Source organism: Chroicocephalus ridibundus, chromosome 2 (genome assembly GCF_963924245.1).
Source record: "Chroicocephalus ridibundus chromosome 2, bChrRid1.1, whole genome shotgun sequence".
Lineage (NCBI taxonomy): Eukaryota > Metazoa > Chordata > Aves > Charadriiformes > Laridae > Chroicocephalus > Chroicocephalus ridibundus.
The window spans coordinates 151699235-151720321 of record NC_086285.1 but is presented as its reverse complement, the minus strand read 5'-3'; the positions used below and the strand labels follow the sequence as shown (position 1 = coordinate 151720321).

The 21087-nt window shown below is 37.7% G+C and overlaps 1 protein-coding gene across 4 annotated transcripts in view; it reads left to right on the top strand.

Moving 5' to 3' along the window:
* CSMD3 (CUB and Sushi multiple domains 3) overlaps positions 1-21087 on the top strand; it is a 680626-nt gene that overhangs the window by 378913 nt on the left and 280626 nt on the right. For all 4 annotated transcript variants that reach the window (XM_063327428.1, XM_063327427.1, XM_063327426.1 and 1 more), the window contains 2 exons: positions 7935-8129; positions 20461-20599. In XM_063327428.1, coding sequence (XP_063183498.1) covers positions 7935-8129; positions 20461-20599 — 334 coding nt within the window. The remainder of the gene's footprint in view (positions 1-7934; positions 8130-20460; positions 20600-21087) is intronic.

Below are 21087 nucleotides of genomic sequence, written 5' to 3'. Positions count from 1 at the left end.
TCTTTTTCTCTGTTTTACCTTCCCTATGGCTGATGATTTTAAGCTATTTTTCCCCACTTCCAAAAAAAAGACTCCTCCTGGTTCTACTTACCTTGTTCTTTCTAGTTTTGCCAGTCATCCTTGTGTATTCAGGAGGATGTCTGGCCTATTTACAAACCCTTGTGCTTATCTTGTCTTTTGTTTAGCAATTTTTTTCTACTTCGATGCCTTCTCTGTGCAACAACACCTGTCTGTCTTTACCCTTTTCGTTATCAAATTGCTCACATATTTATGTAAAATGCTTGTATGCTGTACCTGGCTACACCACAGCAATGTTAAAAATACTACTTACATACTGTTGTTAGTTACTCTGGTTTGGTATGGTTGTATATAGGTTAGGCTTCTTTCTGTATATATTTGGCTTCTGTCCTGAGCGCTCTGAATTGTACCTACTTTGTAGCTTTTGGAAGGGAAACCAGCATTTTCTGTCACCTTTTGTATTTAGTTTATCTATTACACAGAAAAAGAAAGTTTCCCATTAAAATAGCGTTCTGTGTATTTCACTTGCTTCCTGTCTGAAGAAGGTGAAAAGGATGAAACTAACTAAAAACATAAATAGCTCCACATTTACTGGAGCTATAGTGTAATGGCACTACACTACTAAATGGCACTACATTTACTGACAGCATAATAATTGAAGATGACATTAAATATCTTTTCCAGTACTGAATACCATTAGCACTCATTCATCTTACTTTTTGCTGGCAAAATTGTTATATTTCTTCTGAAGGACATATGAAGAACTGCCTAGGTTGTATTGCTGTTTAAATTATCAATAGCCGCCCGGTCTAGTGGAAGGTTTCCCTGCCAATGGCAGGGGGGTTGGAACTAGATGATCTTTAAGGTGCTTTCCAACCCGAACCATTCTGTGATTCTATGATTCTATGATTTGGCATTTATCCCACACCAAAGTCCAGGCACGATATACTCCCAGTTAGGGCAGACACGATGATGCAATATAGAAGACCACAGCATGAGTAAACTGCAAAATATTGCATGAGGCTTTCCTGGGAGCATATGCAAAATTAAAAATTAAATTTTGCCACCCAAGCAGTGAAGTAAGAAGGACTAGATTTAACCAAGTTGTTCTGTTTGGGGAGTTGGAAGGAAATTGGAAGGAGAGGAAATGCCTGAATTATCAGGCTTGCTACTGTGTGTAGAGGAAGATAGGGATAACAGCGTGGCTGTTGACGGGATCATCATATCCTCCACCCAGAGCCGCCCCACCTCACACATTTGGATTTTTTTTATTATTTTTTTTTCTGGCAGTGAAGCAGCAGCGTAATTTTTCATGCCAACAGGGGAACAAAATACACAAAAGATGACAGACATTTTGATATTCCTAAAAGTTTGATGTCATGAGTAGCTGGTCTTATTCCTGTCTTATTCCTGAACACCTAAGAGTGTGATAATTCCAAAGGTTTACCTGGAATATAAGTGAATCTTCAACTGCATGATTTGAAGGAGAGCTGTATATCCATATCTCCTCTTCCCAGAAGAATGTGCTACATGCTTGGCAGCATGAAAAAAACAGACCTTATTGTTGAAGATGTTTTACGCTGAATAAAGCAAAAAGGATCCATTAAACCAAAGAGGAAATGAGATTGAGTGAGCTTGGTAATTGAGAGACCCAGACTCCAAGGAATTTTTTTTTCCAAGGAATGTTAATAATTAATATTATTTTCATAGTATTGCAAGGACTAAATTCCCCTGTGGCCCTCTGCTTTTCTTACATAGTAATTCAGCTCTCCATCTGTTTTGGTGGTTTCTTTTCTCTCTTTTTTGTTTTGTTTGGATTTAGGTTGTCAATCTTTCAGAGGATTATTTCTTAAGACCTACCTTGAACATTGCTGTTTTAATAGGAAAGAGATAAGCTGACACCAGATTACTGTGTAAAGATTCTTTTTCTGATATTGGCATATATTTCAGCTCCCAGCCCTCTATCGTAGCTGCTTCATCCCCAGGTCATTTCTGACAAACGTAGAATGTAAGCATAAGTGGTGTCTTCTTATTGGTTTCTATAGCTACCAGCCATTGTTGCAAACAAAACTTTGAGCTGTAGCTAGGTATCTTAGTACGCTAACTAAATATTGGAAAGTCTGGGGTTATTCAGTACTGTTGAAATATAAAACCAGTTATAATGAAAATGAGATATTGAATCTATGTTTCTTAACAGAAGTTGTAACATTTGCTCTATGTTTTCTTCTTTTTCATGTCCTTTTGACATTTGTAAGAGTTCTCCTTCTTTCTTTAAGGTTTCACTGTGGTGTGCTTAATGGTGTCAAGCCTAAATCTAGTGATGAGAAAAAATAAAATAATCATAGAATCATAGAATCTTCATGGTTGGAAAGGAACCTTAAGATCATCGAGTCCAACCAAACAACCTACAATCTCTGCCACTAGAGCATGCCCTGAAGTGCCACATCTAGACGTTTCTTAAACACCTCTAGGCATGGTGACTCAACCACCTCCCTGGGCAGGCTCTTCCAGTGCCTGACCACTCTTTCAGTAAAGTCATTCTTCCTAATATCTAATCTAAACCTCCCCTGCCGCAGCTTCAGACCATCTCCTCTGGTCCTGTCATTATTCACCTGGGAGAAGAGGCCAACACCCACCTCTCTACAGCCTCCTTTCAGGTAGTTGTAGAGGGCAATAAGGTCTCCCCTCAGTCTCCTCTTCTCCAAGCTAAACATGCCCAGCTCCCTCAGCCTCTCCTCATATGACCTCATCTCCAGACCCCTCACCAGCCTGGTAGCTCTCCTCTGGACACGCTCCAGCGCTTCCATGTCCCTCTTGTAGAGAGGGGCCCAGAACTGAACACAGTACTCGAGGTGAGGCCTCACCAGTGCCGAGTACAGAGGCACGATCACTTCCCTGCTCCTGCTGGCCACGCTATTCCTGATACAAGCCAGAATGCTGTTGGCCCTCTTGGCCACCTGGGCACACTGCTGGCTCATGTTAAGCTGGCCATCCACCAGCACCCCCAGGTCCTTTTCTGGTGGGCAGAAATACATTGGAGAGTCTAGGGCAGTCTTCTTGGTTAAAAATTAGGCCTGTGTATTTTCAAGTAATCTCATTTTGCAGAACTAGAACTAAATATAGATTACTTAAAGTAGGATTTACAGTAAAAATTAAAGATGCAGATGATTAGCATGGAATAATCCTTATATTCAGTTTTTATTTGGAAATATAATTCACCAAACACTGTCATGACTTCAGGTTTAATATTTCAGTTCCATATAAATACACTAATCAGAATAAATTCTTGTCCTTTAAAAAATTTGCAGACTTCCTTGGGCATGTGGTAGTCTGATTATGATATCTCTCCATTATCAGTCACTTCAAGTATGCACTTTTAGTACCAAATGGTCCAATTTTAATTTTTATAAGGAAGTTAGAATGAAATATTGACTTTTACCAGTTGTATAATGAAATCCACTCACTCTGAAAATAATTGTTTCAAAGAAGTGTCTTCTATATTCGAGCCTTTTAACACATTTATATTTTTATTTCTTTTTATGGGTGTGTTCATACTAGAATGGAGGTGTGCATGTGTTTGTTAAACTCTGTAGTTAAATCTACTTAAAAAAGAAAAAATGACTCCAGAAAAATGTATTTAATCTTTATTCAATAAAGACAGCTGCAATCTGATAAAATACGGAAGTAATTTTTCCACAGTAAATAGTTTAAGGCCAAGAGAGAGGATGGCAAGGAATTAATAACATTTTTTCTCTGTCTTGGCATTCATAAACCCAAAGTTAATTAAAAATATCCATTTTCTGCTTACACTCCTGCTTATATGTTTCAAAGCTATCAGTCTATTTTTGCCCCCTTCAAGAGTAGAAGCAGAACATCACAGAAAAGGTACAACATGATAAATCTTTTCTAAAAAGAATGTAGGCTACTAATGTAAATAACTTCATTAACATTTTTTACATATAGGATGGAGAAGAATAAAACTGAGTTACTAGTCCATAAGCTGATTTTTAAATAGTGTTCCTCAGAAAATACTTTTTCCATATTTATTTTTATTATGGCAACATATGTGGTCTCAGATAATTATTCTCATTCCAGTAGAAGTAACCAAAAATTCAGCTTCTATTGGAAGTAAACGAAAATTAGATTCCAAATGTCTTATCATTGAGTTACTTCAGTAAGTCTGACAAAGATTTCTAATGAGTAAAATTTTGGGAAAAGCCCACAGAAATCATAGAATCATAGAACCATAGGGTGGTTTAGGTTGGAAGGGACCTTAAAGATCACCTAGTTCCAATAACCAAAGGAACAGGAACTCAAAAAGCTTTGATTTTCAGCTTGGTCAGATCCTTGTATTGGTTTACTTATATCTGGCTATGCACTACTGTTGATTCAAAAGGGGGAATGAGGCAGGAGAGTTCTATACTGGGTACAGCAGAACAGAGGAACATAGCAACCTGAAATTACATTGATTTAAGTTGCTGTAGAACCGCATACTTACACCTGGCTCATTGCTTCCAGTTTATAAACCAAACCCACGCGCCCTTAATAAAATTTCTGGTCTCTCTGAAGGTATTTATAAACTCAGTCATCCATCAGTCTTCCCCCTAATAAGTTTTGTGCATTGAACTCCTCAACTCAAGGGAAAGTCTGAGCCTTTTATCATATTTGTTACTCCTTTATGAATGCTTCACACTTTATCTACAGCTTTGTTCAAATATGGAGATCAGATCTAGGCACCTACCTAGCAGGTATTCCGGAAGCCAGAGTCATTCCAACCTCCCTTTGGGCTGAGGTGGATGAGTTTTTTGAGGCGGATAGCACCTTCCAGATTGTTTGATTTGTGCTAGTTGGTGGACTGCGTTGAGCTGTTGCTCACTGATCGGGGTGTAGGAGGTGCTGGACAAATATTTTTGTATAAGTTTAGATTTGCTGTTTCTACAAGTTTTGCACGTTTTCTTCTTGCTGTTTTCATTGCAGCTGTTTAATTGTGCTTTATCTAGCAAAAGTTACAACCCTTTGAACTACATAGCAACATGTTGAAGGTCAAACTGTGGACCTCTGACATCAGCCTAATTACTTGAGTGATTTCAGCTCAGTAGGCCAAGGCAGTGAAAATCCCAGATTCTGCTTTTATATCCAAAGGCTGCTTTAGTCTATTTTATTGCTGTGATAGGGTATGTCCATCATGGCACTCCCTCCTGCTAGGCTTTTCCAGTCTCAGTACTTCCCAAGACAGAATTCTTCAAACTGTTATGTACTAGACAGGAGTTTATATGTGATGGTACTGAATAGCCTACTAGTTGTTTGCATAACTTTTAGTAAGCTTTCACAATTGTTTTTTGTGAACTATCTCTTTATTATTTGATATTCTCCTCAATTCTGGTTCTTCTTTCATATTTTCCACTGAAATGGTAACATTTACTCCAAAGCCATTGCTAGGCTTATCGGCTAAAACTCTTTGTAGGGCAATCTACCTAAACAATTTATTGCACCAGTGGACCACTCCTTTCTGTCCCTATTTCCAAGGACCTCTCAGAGCAGACCAAATGACTTATGGTTAGGTTCATTCCTGCCTTCCTGTCTATTGAGATCTCTGCAGTTCCTCCCCTTCACATTTTTGGATGCAAAATGCAGGTTTTTACATCCTTCTGAGTTAATACCAGAACTGAACGTACTTCAGCATCACCTTGTGCTATGATTATGCTGCCTGGCTTTTTTCCAGGTACTACTTAAAATACCAGTACAATGATGATAGTTGATGAGTATAAATGCCAGGAAAACTGGATTTCCTCATCACATGTAATATTTCATAAAGAACTTTTCCATGGCTTCTTGATTTATTGATGATAATATTAATATTACGGATATACCCCTGTGTTCTTTTTCTTTTCAATTTAAGGCTTTGGCTATATATTATGTATATAATATTACACCTCCACCGTGAAAATTTTCAGAAGTATAGGCAGACTGAATTTTATTCATCAAGTGATGTAACTGCAGCCAGGCTAAGCTAGGAGTGACTGCTGTTGTTGGGAAGGGTTGTCTTGCATTCTCCATCAAACCATCCTATACAGTACAATCGCTTCCATAGGAGCAGCAGTAGCCACAACTCTCAGTTCCTGAGCTGAAATCATAGAATAGAAGAGAATCATAGAATGTGTTGGGTTGGGAGGGACCTTTAAAGGTCATCTAGTCCAACCCCCCTGCAGTAAGCAGGGACATCTTCAACTAGGTCAGGTTGCTCACAGCCTCATCAAGCCTGGCCCTGAATGTCTCCAGGGATGGGGCCCCCACCACCTCTCTGGGCAACCTGTTCCAGTGTTTCATCACCCTCATTGTAAAGAACTTCATCCTAATATCTAATCTAAACCTACCCTGCTCTAGTTTAAAGCCATTGCCCCTCGTTCTATCACTACATACCTTTGCAAACAGCCCCTCCCCAGCTTTCTTGTAGGCCCCCTTCAGGTATTGTGAGCAATGTAGAGCAATGAACTGATTTTGCAGCCTTAATAAACCAGTGTCAATCTTTATCTACATTTACAGATAGCAATGTTGAAAATCTATCTCTGTGTTATCTGAAGTTAGTAAGAAAAATAGACAATCAATGCCCTCACTAAAAGTGATGACTCTGCATAAAGTATTGAAAAAATTTTTGTAACACCTATGAAATAGTATGGGATTGTGACATTTTTAAATGCCATCCTCAAATGGTAGGCACCCATTCAATGCAAGCACTATTTTCATTCCCAAAATATGTAGTATTTCCTAATTCAAAATGTCAATAAATGAATGTTTTCTCTTGTCTGTTATTATGATTCTAAATACTTCTGTAATGCAACATCTGAGAAATCTTTCTGCTGAGTTAATGAAATATTACTTCTTTAAAGATTTTTTAAAGATAGGGGAGCTTGGATATATTTTGTCTAGCAGACGCCTTAGTAAAACTGCAGAAAAAAACCTGAATATTATCTTTTTAGGACATAGTCCTTTCTGATGTCTCCATATGTAGGCATATTTATGAAGAAATAATTTACAGTCATCACATGTGAGGAAGGTGGATATTGTGCTTGTGATGTTTGTTCTCACTGAAAAATCAACATTTTTTAAAATCGAAGATTTATGTATGGTATTCTTAATAAATAAGACATTAAAACATATTGACTAATTAATGAATGTCTTTTAATGATATTACAGTAAATATGACTTTGATCGCTTCTGGTAGTAAAATGAGCTTGTTTGTCCTCCCAGTGTGAGGTGTATTCTGTAGTAAAAGACATGGACTATCTTTGTTATACTATCTAGAAATAAGTAGGGAAATTACAATTTTTTAATTTGCCCATAGATAAATCTCAAATTTTGGAAGGATTTGTACACGCTAGGAATTTCTTTGACCTTAAATATAACAATAGGGTTAAAGTTCCAGGTTTTCTTTCTTTCACCAACATCACCCCTTCTATAGCTGTGCACTGGCTCTCAGTACAGGAAACAAAATAGATTATGGCAATATTGGGTACACTGAGGTCAGTAAGGATGTAATGATGAATTGAAAATACAAAACATGACTGAAGTTATTATACCATAGATGCTTGCCCTTCCTGTCTGATGGATGTTTCTGGCCCATTGTAACTTTGGATAGGATGGGCTGTTGGAAAGGAGAACTCAGCCATCACTGACATTTGCCACTGATCTGCCACTGCCTAGCTGTCCAAACTAAGCTTCTTGCTGGTATAGCTTTTTTTTAAGCCTTTTTCTGTACTACTGTACATTTTCTGCTGTTGGTCAAGCTTTTGTTTCTTTTTGTTTCCTAATATAAATAGTTTGTTCTTACTAGCAGAATAAAATCCTCAAAATGACATCTTACTTGCCAGAGTTATCACTCTATTCCCCCCCCTCCCCTTTTTTTTTGTTTTGAAAAGCATTTGGACATAATGAGTGCCCTGATCCTGGAGTGCCAATCAACGCTCGGCGTTTTGGTGACAACTTTCAGCTGGGGAGCTCAATTTCTGTTATATGCGAGGAAGGATTTATTAAAACACAAGGAACCGAAACAATTACTTGCATGCTAATGGATGGAAAAGTAATGTGGAGTGGACCTATTCCTAAGTGTGGAGGTATGTATAATATTTATTTCTGATTCAGGAGAACCTGATGTAATGTCTTTTAAGTTGTCACCAAATGAAGTTCAGATTTTTTGCAAATGAATAGCACTAAGCTCCTGTAAAACCTAGTCTTTAATAAAAGAGTCTACTGAGGCATGAGCTTTTACTATAAAAAAGTCTGCAGGAGTGAATTTTTCTCATAACTGTTATAAGGACAGAAGAAAAACATGAAATAAAATTGTCATAAACATCAGTGATGCAAGCACTGCTATATAACCTCTGTAATAATGAAGGCTCATCTAAGAAACTTATTAGGACTGGAATGGGAATAGTTTATACTGTTCATACTTTCAGATAGCTGTCATTTGGCACTGGTGGAACTACAATTTCCCAAAGACATTTTATGCTTGAAAGGATGATTCCTGCCTTTTTTTTCCCCCTTTTCTTTTTAAATCATGTATTTTTTCAATTTGGGAAACTGTTTAAAGCAATGAGCTTCAGTGATAGAAATACACCGATAATATTCATCTCTGTGTTTTTGAATTCCAGTCCGATCAGTATCATGATTGATCTTGTTAATACCTAGGAGAAAGAAATAGCAGGGAAGAAGAAAATAAGAAAATTCTGCTGTTTTCACTGAACCTTATTTTAGTACAATGAAGGTTTCTGTTCTTCAATATTTAAATCTTGTGTTCAACTTTTCTCTCAATGTTCTTAAGCAGTCAAGAAGTCTGGGTTTGTTGGGGTTTTTTGGGGTTTTTTTTTGTTTGTTTGATTGTTTTGTTATGTTTTTGTTTGGCTTGGTTTGGTTTGATTTTTTTGTTTGTGTTTGTTTTTAAAATTATTTTCACCCAGCTTCGTATAGGTTTTCTTCAAAATACAGCTGTTGACTTCCTACTTCAGACAGATGAACAAGTTAAAATCATTTGAGTGCTCAGTGACGTTCGCTGCTACAATATTAGATTAGAATAAAGATGTTGATCTCTTTTTAGGTTTTTGGCTATGGTGTTATTTGGCTAGTTTGAGAGGTTTTATTTCTTCTGTCCACAGTGACACCTCGGCTGGGAAAGATTCTCTTAGCAATTGATCTTCCTATGCATAGAAATTAAATACCTCCATAGACTACAACCTCTAAAACACAGCGTTATGCATACTTCCTTGGACTTGTTTATGCTAATAGATATAAAAATACAACCTTTGCTTCACTAATTGTCTGTATGTTAAGATTTCTTGACCTAAAGGCAAAAAAAATGAATTCACTTGCTTGTAATGATTTTTTTAAAAAATATATGATTTAATCAATAATGATATAACCTGAAGTGATCACAATATTGTTGAGTTTGGGATACTGACGAAGCATGCTGAAGGTGAGTACAAAGACAAAGGTTTTAGATTTTAGAAAAACAAACTTCAGCTCACTCAGAGCTCATCTGGGAGGGATTCTGTGGGAAGCTTCCATGGAGGATAAATAAGATAGTGAGTGCTGGGAATTTTTCAAGAATGCTCTCCTGGAAGCACAGAAACAGTTCATCCCTTTTAAAGGTAAGAGAAGTAGGCAAAGAAAGAGACCCCCCCTGGCTTACTTGTGAGCTTCTGAGTCTTCTCAAAACTGAAAGAGAAGCATACCAGAAATGGAAAAGTGGACGAATACTTGTTGAGAACTACAAGGGCATTGCCAGGGTGTGCAGAGATGCAGTTAGAAAAGCAAAAGCTCGTCTTGAATTGAAACTGGTCAGACATGTCAAAAACTACAAGAAAGGGTTCTTCAGGTACATAAACAACAAGGAGAAACAGAAGGAAAATGTTGGCCTGCTGTTAAACAGGAGGGGTAAATTAGTCACTGACAGTGCTGAAAAGGCAGAGGTTCACAATACTTTCTTCACCTCGTCTTTACCAGCACTGTTGGGCGCCAGGCCTTGCGAACAACAGTCCAGGTTGATGCAAACACAAACCCACCATCAGTGAAGGAAGAGTTACTATGCAAACTATTACAGGAGATTGACCCCTACAAATTGATGTGGCCTGACGCTATCCACCCAAGGGATAGCCAGTTAAGAGAAATGGCTGATGTTGTTTTGGGGCCGCTCTCCATAATCTTTGAGAAGCCATGGAGATCAGGGGACGTCCCAGAAGACTGGAAAAAGGCTAATGACACCCCCATCTACAAGAAGAGGCACATCAGTCTTATTTCATTCCTTGGGAAAGTTATGGAATTAATCTTCCTGGGGGCTGTCACAAGTCAAATGAAGGACGTGACTGGGAAAAGCCAGCACAGATTCACCAAGGGCAAATCATGCTTGACAAACCTGTTCACCTTCTATGACAAAGTAACCTGCTTGGTTGATGTGGGGTGAGTGATGGACATTGTCTACCTGTATTTCTCAAAGACATGGCTCCCCACAGCCTCCTGCTCAAGAAACCGATGTGTTATGATCCAGTCAAGTGATCTGTGCAGTGGGTGGGGAACTGTCTGACAGGCTGCACCCAGAGGGTGGTGGTAAATAGCTCCTTTTCAAACTGGCAACCTGTCACAAGTGGGGTCCCCCAAGGATCGATATTGGGCCCAACACTGTTTAATATCTTCATAAGTGATCTGGATGATGGAATCAAGTGTACCCTGATGAAGTTTTCTGATGACACCAAACTGAGTGGGGAAGGGGACACTTTGGAAGGGAGAATCACCCTACAGGAAGACCTGGATAGGCTGGAAGAGTGGGCTAACAAGAACCTTATGAACTTCAACAAGGACAAAGGTGAAGTCTTGCACCTGGGAAAACATAATCCAGGAGTGCAGCACAGGCTGGGATCTACCTGGCTGGGGAGCAGCTCCATGGAAATGGACGTGGGGGTCCTGGTGGTCAACAAGCTCAATATGAATGAACAGTGTGCTGCAGTGGCAAAGAAAGCCAATAGGATGCTGGGTTGCATCAACAAAGGCATCACCAGCAGAGACAAAGAAGTCATTATCCCACTCTACTCAGTGCTGGTCAGGCCACACCTGGAAATGAAAAGTTCAGTTTTGGTCCCCGCTATACAAAAAAGATCTGGACAGGCTGGAGAGAGTCCAGAGAAGAAGGGCCACCAAGATGATCAAAGGACTGGGAAGTCTACCATCTGAGAAAAGGCCGAGAGAATTGGGTTTGTTCAGCCTTAAGAAAAGAAGGCTTAGGGGAGACCTTATCACCATGTTCCAGTATTTAAAGGATGCCTACAAAGAAGACGGAGCCTCCCTGTTTATAAGGATTCACATGGAAAAAATGAGGGATAATGGGTAGAAGTTAATCCTGGGGAGATTCCGATTGGACTCCAGAGGAAAATATTTCACAATGAGAACACTCAGCCATCAAAATAATCTTCTGAGGGAAGTGGTGGATTCCCTATCATTAGACACTTTTAAGATTCAACTGGACAAGGTGCTGGGCCATCTTCTCTAGACTGTGCTTTTGACAAGAAAGGTTGGACCAGATGATCCTTGAGGTCCCTTCTAACCTGGTATTCTATAACTCTATGATTCTGTGATGACATAATGCACATGCTTTATTATAAGGTTCATGGAGCTGAATAATATTGCTAATAAAATATAAGGTTGCATTTTCAATGTTACTTAAAAACTTAAATTAATGGAGATATTTTAAAATGTCTGTCCATGCACAGGATAATCTGATCCATAGGTGGTCTGAGACTCTAAATGGAACATATATTGGAATCCTAGATGTTGGGACACTAGTATTTTTGAATTAGATGTATTTATCAACTGTAGAATTAGATAGAATTTTAAAATTTAAGATAAATTTTGAAGACAAATGAACATATTTTTAAGCTAATAATACAATTTGGTCTGTTGGGACTTTCAGAATTTTTATTGACTGTTTACACATTTGCCTGTAACACAAAGTTATTTCATATAAGGTGAAGTTTGCTTGCCCTACACAGGCCTCATAATTTCATTGTCATATACATCAAGTCAAAGGCAGGAACTCCACGTACTGACTAGAAGACACTGAATGTGACTGCTGTGCAGTTTTCCTTCCACTGCAGAAACATCAGCTATTGGAATATGTAGGAGAGAATCACTTAATAATAGATGTTGTGCAGATGGATAGGATCACCATACTCATTTTTCAGGACAGTCATGATCAGCCTTTGCTGCGGCTTTCTCCCAGCCCTTCCCATGGCCCAGGATCCCATTTCAGCCGAGCCTGGGGCTGTTCTTCCCTCCCTCAGCAACGCCACAAGAGTACTGGTCTCCAGCCCTATTTTCTGCTGATTCCAGCTTGCTCATTGGACTTCCTATGTTGACCTCAGACCTAACCCATCAAATTACATCCATCTGATGGTCACTTGACTGTCATCAGACCCTTTTCCTGTCACCAATCTAGTCCTGTTCACCTTGCTCAGGTAGACTTGGATGATGTTCTGTCTGTGAAGGCACTAAGTCTGCATGTGTGTGTGTGTGTGATCGTCCTTGGCTCCTGGCTTCTCTTCTCTAGTGGAGCAGCCCTGCTTTTGCTGTTCCCTGATGCTTTTGAATTTGGGATTCCTGTCCTTGTGACTTTCATCCTTCCTCTGTGAGGGCTACAAGGAGGATTTTCCATAATCTCTTGTAATATTAAACTGTTGTACCTGTGCTGCAGCTCTCGGTCTTCCTGCATAACTCCTGTAATGCTTAATATCCTGCTGTCCTGTAGCATGGGTCATAAGCTCTTTAAAAAAGGGTAAAAAACTATGAATCTACAAGATGTTCAGCGATTGCTTTGTCATCCTCTAAGCTTTCTTCATATTCACATATGGAAATTTCCTGCTGCAACCCCTGCACCTTATTATACAAAGAAATAAATAGAAATGACTTTGTGAGAGTTCTTGGATCAGGCTAAGATTGGCTTTCTGTATTTGGCGTAGACATGTGTTTGACAAAGAGATTCTGGTTGATGACAACTTCTAGTTATGTTGTATTTCTAGTGTTTTGTTTTTAACACACTGACAATGGGTATGAATCTGCCAGGTAACCATCAAATAGAACTGGAAGAAAGAACAGGGGCTGAAAATCAATGTAAAAAAGGTCAGGGAAACAATCCTTTGGCAAGATGACCGGAGAGTTTTATTTTCTAAAAAACAAGGCTTTTTAAGATAGGTCCAGTCACCCAGCTATTCTGAAGGGAAGGACTCCTGGGTCTAGGAAATCAGCATGTGATGGTGAAAGTCAAATAAAAAACTCTATTGAATCTTGCACTGCAGGCATCAGGAAGGACCATAATCAGAGGAAGGGTAAGAAAGATTTTCTTTCACAAAAAAAAAACAACGAACCAGCCAACCAAACAAAAAAAAGGCCAAAAACCCCCAAATCGAAACACTCTATTAATGTTAGATCCCAAATACAAAGAGAAATTACTCTGAATTTAGGCAAAGGGCATTATTTTTAATGTAATATTCATAGGAGTATTTTTTTAAGAGGGTTACTTTTTGTATTCCAAAGATAATATTTAACAATTTCATGTAATTTTTGTGAGAAAATGGAGCTTTATATGAGTTTAACAATACTGTATTCCAACTATGGTAGTATACTATGGTCAGAATGAGGCCATCTGGTATTCATATTCTTGTTAATATATTTTGTAGTTTATAGGCTCCATATGTATTTTGAATATGTATAAGTAGTTATATACAATAATTTGTAGGGATGACAAATGCTGGAGGGTTAACCTTCTGGTTGGTGAGGTGAGTGTGAGTGTAAATACCTTATTGTTTGACTGGTACTGTTTGCTGAAGGTAGTGTCAAAAAGGGACTTTAAGGTAAAAGGTGAGAAACACTGTTTTAAAACCGTCAATGAGGAAAAAAAAAATTAAGTCTGCATATTTAGAAATGTTTGCAACATACTGTATTCTGAACTTTATATATCTTTTAGAAACCCTTTTTTTCCTACACAGTAGGAGAAAGATGGACTATTATGTCCTAAAAAATACAAAATACCTCTGTACAACAGTTCATCATTTTAATATAGGAGCTTGGTAATGTCCTGAGAAAAATGAAGATTGGACAAATGATCATAATAATTCATGATCTTCAATTTGAAGTTGTGTCAAAGTGAGCAAAATTAATCTATTTTTGTAATAGAGAGGTGCAGAATAACGTAGGCAGTGGTAGGTACTGTGCTGCTTTGTCAAAATGAGCGACCAAAATGCTTTGCAGACTGTATTAGGTGAAAAAAAATACAGAAATTTAAGAAATAGACATGTCTTTGGGGGAAAATGCTGTATATTTCACACTATTTAGTAGAGACACTTGCCTGTCAAAAGTACAGTAAGACCTTCCGAACTTTGTGATCTACAGTTTAGCTCATTTATTTTCATTGTGTAACCTCGTATGCACAATATCCACTGGAACAGTGGCGTTATGAAACTTTATGGTGCAGCTTTGTCTTCCTGTGAAGTAAGATGCTTCTGCCGTCTGTCTAAATGGATACTTACATGATACTAGCCATCAAAAAATTTGAGTGTTTTCTGATAATTAAATACATATGTAATTATATTGGTGGTGGGGCAGAGTTTGCCACTCAGCAAGTTTGCCACAACAGCAAAAGGTGAGGAATGGCTGATACGCCAGAGGCTTGTGCTGCCATCCAGAGGGACCTCAACAGGCTAGAGAAATAGGCTAATAGGAATCTCATGAAGTATAACAAGGGGAAGTGCAAAGTTGTGTACCTGGGGAGGAACAAGGCCGTGCACCGATATATGCTGGAGGCCACCCAGCTGTAAAGCAGCTTTGCAGATAAGGCCCCAGGGGTCCTGGTGGACACCAAGGTAAATATGTGTCCTTGCAACAAAGAATGCTAATGGTGTCCTGGGATGCATAAAGTAAAGTATTGCCAGCAGGTTGAGGGAGGTGATCTTTCCCACCTACCCTGAGTACTGGTGAGGCCACACCTGGAGTTTCTGTCCAGTCTTGGGCTCCTCAGTACACAAGAGACACGGACATACAAGACAGCGTCCAATGAAGGGATAAAAAATGGTTAAAGGATTGGAGCATCTCTCTTATAAGGAAAGGCTGAGAGAGCTGGGGCTGTTTATCTTGTAGAAGAGAAGGCTCAGGGGGAGATCTTATCAATGTATATTAATACCTGAAGGGAGGGTGCAAAGAGGACAAAGCCAGAGCCAGAGTCTTTTCAGTGGTGTCCAGTGACAGGACCAAAGGCAATGGGAACAAACTGAAACAGCAGGTTCCATCTGAACATGAGGAAATGCTTTTTTACTGTGAGGGTAGTCAAGCACTGGCATAGGTTGCCCAGGGAGGTTGTGGAGTCTTCTTCCTTGGAGGTATTCAAAAGCTGTGTGATCATGGTCCAGATCATGTGCTCATTTAGATAAATACATAAATGAAACAATACTGGAGCAGAATTAACTTCCTATCCTTTTTTTTCTTTTGCCCTTTTTTTTTTTTCTTCCAGTAAAAAAAGTCCCTGAGCAATTAATTATGAAATCAGTTTAAGGCTATCCCTTGTCTTCACTGGAAACTGGATCAAGTCTGTATTAAATCTACACGCAGTAGTAATTTACACAACTCTATCTTTGCAGCAGTAATGTTATGTCATCATAGAATGGTTTGGTCTGGAAAGGACCTTTAAAGATCATGTAGTCCAACCCCCCTGTCATGGGCAGGGACATCTTTCACTAAATCAGGTTCCTCAGAGCCCTGTCCAACATGGCATTGAACACTTCCAGTGATGGGGTATCCACAACTTCTCTAGGCAACCTGTTCCAGTGTCTCACCACCCTCGTAAAAAATATCTTTCTTATATCTAATGTAAATCTACGCCCTTTCTGTTTAAAACTGTTATCCCTTGTCCTGTCACTACAGGCCTTGATGAAAAGTCTCCTCTGCCTTTCCTGTAAGCCCCCTTTAAATATTGAAAGGCCGTAATAAGGCATCCCTGGAGCTTGCTTTTCTCCAGGCTGAACATCCTCAACTCTCTCAGCCTTCCTTTGTAGGAGAGGTGTTCCATCCCTCTGATCATTTTTGTGTCCCTCCTAACCTGCTCCAACAGGTCCATGTCCTTCTTGTGCTGGGGACCCCATAGGTGGATGCAGTACTCCAGGTGGGCTCTCACAACAGCAGAGCAGAGGGGAAAAATCACCTCCCTTGAACTGCTGGCCACACTTCTTTTTTTTGCAGCCCAGGATAAGATTGTTTTTCTGGGCTGCAAGCACACATTGCCAGCTCATGCCCAATTTTTTATCTGCCAATATCCCCAAGTCCTTCTCTGCAGGACTGCTTTCAATCCATTCATCTCTCATCATCTTCAGAAGGTCTCCTGACAGATCTCATTTGCTTTGAAAGTGAATATTGAAGTGTTTTGGTAATAGGCCAAAAGTTTTTTTTGCTTGTGTTCAAAAATAAATGATAAGTAAGCGTTGCATTCAGGTAGTTACAAAATCCATACCTACAGTATATAACTCACTTTCAGTGCTTTATTAAAATGTTTTATTCAACAATAAAAGAAAATAAGTAAAAATAAAAAAAATATTTGTATACATATAGATGCCTATGATGTAAATAAATATGTGTATGTGTTTAATGAGCCTGGCAAAGAAACAAAGCAAGTTCATCCTTCACTTTACAAGATGAAATTCAAGGGAAAATTTCCAGCTTGATTATGTTGGTTGTGTATGAACTTTGAGGCTTGGTGAAATCCAGGACAATTTTGTGAATTTGTTTAGAAAAGTGTCATAAAAGTAAAATTAAGAGATAGATTAAAAAAAACAAAACAAAACAAAACAAAACAAACAACAAACAAAAAACCATACAAACCAACCCTGTAAGATTTTCCTTTAGAAAATGTGTTTAGTCCCTGAGGGTTCAGATCCTGAGAAGCACACCAAATCTAATGTGGGCTGGATCAAATTCTTAATTAGCAATTAAGCAAAGAAGCTCATGATAACAATAACTCTGACATGCATTGATAGTTCTATAAGCTCATGTATTTACACCAATATTCATCAGAACCAACAAAGTATTTAAGCATACTTTGAACTGGAGAAATTGTACTTTTCTAGTGTCTGTGAGTTACCATGTGGCCTACTTGATTACTGAAGTTCTTTTTCTTATATATATACATGTATATATCTATATATACACACACTCTGAAGTTCATGTTCTTTAATTGTTTGTACAGATAAATATATCCCACTCTTGGCACATATCCATATCACCTGCAAGAGAGAAGATGAAGGTGACAAAGATCCTTATTTTAATCTTGGTATCTCTTCATTCAACCCTGAGGCACACAATCCTAACACTTTCTATTGCAGATGGCAGTTCTAAACTGCCAACTGCAACTTAGAACTCAGCTCCTTGATACCTTTTACATCTCAGTAGTGTTCTGGAGTGTCTGCTCTCCAGAATACAGCGCCCTTACTCCTGAAGCGGAATCCGTATAGCCAGAACATTTTGTGGAAATATAGCTATAAAAGAGCAAATAATTTTTTGAGTCCCCTGAAAATCGTCTCCTCCTCAATGAGGAGATATAAGACTAATGCTTGATAACATTCTTAAGCTGAACCTGGAGGATCTGCTTATCCAGTTAGTTCAAATCCTATTTACATAACACAGGGAAAATGGTTAGTTTTATTAGGAATTTTCCACAATAAGGGATATCCAGTATTTGATACTGTGTTGTTGAGAGCTCTTTGACAAATATATCTTTCTTCTCATCCAGGTTGCATCAGTGCACATCTGTACGACACAAAAGATGGTAATGGAAAAGAGAGTGGTTCAGTTTTACTGTCTGCTTTGTATGATTTCACACTGTCCACAAAACGTGCTATATACTTCTTCATGGCTGATATTTTGGGGAAGCAATGAATTTTGCTTCTGCCTGCTTGTGTAAGGCACTGAAATGTATGTTGTTTGTTTTCTTCTTAGCCTCACATAGAGGACATAAAAATAGGTCTGACTGAAAAGATTTTGTGACAGAAAAATTAGCTTTAATGTAAAGTTTAAACTGAATAGCTAATACATTCTGTGGATTTCATTTTCCATAAACCAGTCAGCAATTCCTGAAAATAAAGAAATTGTAGATTGCTCATCATTTGAGACTGTGGTCACCAGTTTAAGAACACGCTCTGTGTAATGCTTTTGTCTTTTCAATGCTGCTTTGTTGACCATCATGGAAAACATATTTATTGCAGAAAATAAGTAACATATAGTTTATATTTCACAGGTTCTAAATTATAATCCGGTATGATAAATAAGGCTTTGCATGTTTATGCAGTTATGGTAGTCTAGTGAAAATCAACTCTTACATTTTTCTTAACTTTCTTTTTCCTTATGAGAGGGCTTAAAGTCTTATTAGCTCCTTATCACCTTGTATTTTAATCAAAGAAGGCTTGATTAAGTCTCTCCATAAGTTCTCAAGTAATGCTCACTGATGCAAGTCAGAGCAACTTTGAAAAAGCTTTTTTAATAACATTACTCCTAAATCTCTCTTCTATACTTAAGATTCTAGGTAATCCGTTTTAGTTAAATTAATAAAAATAATTATAATAATTTAAAAAAACAACTTACTAAATGCCTCTACTTGCTACACTTTTTACTGAAGTAGCTGGATTGACAATAAAGGATAACAATTTGCAAGCATTTCAGTGAGTGAAATAGTTCAATTTAGAGTCAAGTATTTTAAAAATTATTTATTTTCTCAGGAATAAGTAATTGAAATTAGTTATTTGATATATAACGTAACTCAAGGAAAATATATCTTATACTTCTAGAGAAAAATACACTCAGAGATCAGTTTCTTTTCTATCTTGTCTCCTGTAGACAAAGGAGACTTTTTTGTATATTTGTCTCTATAGGTATGTTTACTATATTAATTTATATGCATAATACACATATAGAAAGATACATAGATATGTTTTTTTGAGGATGTGTACGCTTGGGCTGAACAATATATGTTCCATTTACCACACTGAATATGCATTAAATTCATAAGATGTCCTAGATATTTTAAATTGCTAGAAAAACATTATGATTTGTTGCCTATTTTAAAAATATTAATACTTTTAGTGATGGAATTACTGCATTTCTTAGACATCTAGAATTCAAGATAATTCTGTGAATTAATTTCTCTATTTAGGGAATATCAATCTCCTACTGAAAACAAATAAACAAAAACATGCCAAGCAATCCCCCCCAGTGTTTTCCTCACCCATCCATACCACTGAGGAGATCATCTCGCAGAAGTCTGATGGTGCATGCACTTGACTTTACGTACACGTGTAGATCTATCAGATGTGATGGGTTTGCATTCATGCATGAAATTAAATCCTGAACAGAGCTTTGTGAGTCTTAAACCTGAAAGATCGGTCCTTTATCAATATTGGTCTTATGGTTCTTACTCTTCCCACCTGTGAGATTATACCATCTTTGGGATAGACTAGCACTCCCCATAACCAAAACCAACATCAGTCAAACATGGTTATTCTGAGAATCTCTCTTCTGTGCTATGACTAACTGTTTTGACACTGATCAGCTAATGGAAACTTCTCTCATTCTGTACCAGATTCTATTTTACTATTTAAGAAGAATTGTTATAAGGCTCTTTATCTTTGTAATACCTACAGCTGTGGAAGTTATTCCTGTAATTAATGTGTCATTGAGCCATTGAAAAACTTTAAATATGATTACCAAAACCTTTGCTTTCCATTATGTTTTAATACAGTTTTCCTAGCTTATATTTACTCTCTGTCTCTGAGAGAAAAGCTACGTGTTATTTCTAGTAATTCTGCTTGCAGATGTATATATTGCGGTATTTAATGTTTGCCAGATGCCAAAATTATCAACTAATCTTGTGAGAATGGTATGTCTTTTTCATGAATAAGGAGTTTGAACTATCAACAGGACAAGCAAAACATACGTAATATGACAGTGGATTCATATCAAAGTTAAAAAAACAATTCACTAGTTTCTAGCTTGATACTCAACTGAAACTTTTGCAAGTTTTTCAAACCTCTTTGCTCACAATTAAAACCAAAAGTAATGACACTTTTGAAAGATTACATTTCGTTGTTATGTACTTTATTACAGGCAAATAGATTGTATCTTTAAGAAAGCAGTATAAAAAGCTTTGTCAGAATTTATTGAACAGTTCATTTTATCTTTTTAAGGTTTTGATTCAGTTGTCTCCATCTGATTCTGAACTCCACAGAGTCTGTCAGCTCAAAAGCTTTGTTGTATCTTCCTGCAACTGTATTTTTTTAATTTGTTCGTTATAGATGTCTTATACTGAAAGTGATAATTTTGAATTACATATAGTAACTCTGTGTTATACCTTTCTCTTTGTTTCATTTTTAGCTCCATGTGGTGGGCATTTTTCATCTCCCAGTGGAGTAATCCTCTCTCCAGGCTGGCCAGGGTATTATAAAGATTCCTTGAATTGTGAGTGGGTGATAGAAGCTGAACCAGGACACTCTATCAAAATTACATTTGAAAGGTCTTGGCTAATGTTTTTCTTAATTAATATTTTCCACTTTTTACACAGAAGCAGAAGTTTATTAGCTTTGTCATAGCATTAATTTGCACTATCTCTAAAATCAAGCAATTGTATTATCAGGTAGGATTTTCCAAAACACCTTAGTGCCTTCAGAGCATACATTTTATCTTCAGTGTAATTTCTACTTTGATGCTTTGAAAAGCGCATGAAATACCTACCCTCTTGCATATATTTAAGCCTGTCTGGCCTAGTTTAAAATATTGTCTGTTTTTAAAGGTTAGAATGTTACATTTGCTCATAACAGTGTTGCTATGATGAATTATACTTATGAATTTATTTTTTTTTCTCTCTAACCTGTGAAATCTTCAACTCTGGAAATCTGAATCAACTGTGAAAACTGAATTAAATGCATTCATATTTTTATCCATGGTGAATATTTAATCATCAAATCAGCTGATCTGTTGTTATGAAAGGACTCTATGCTCTCA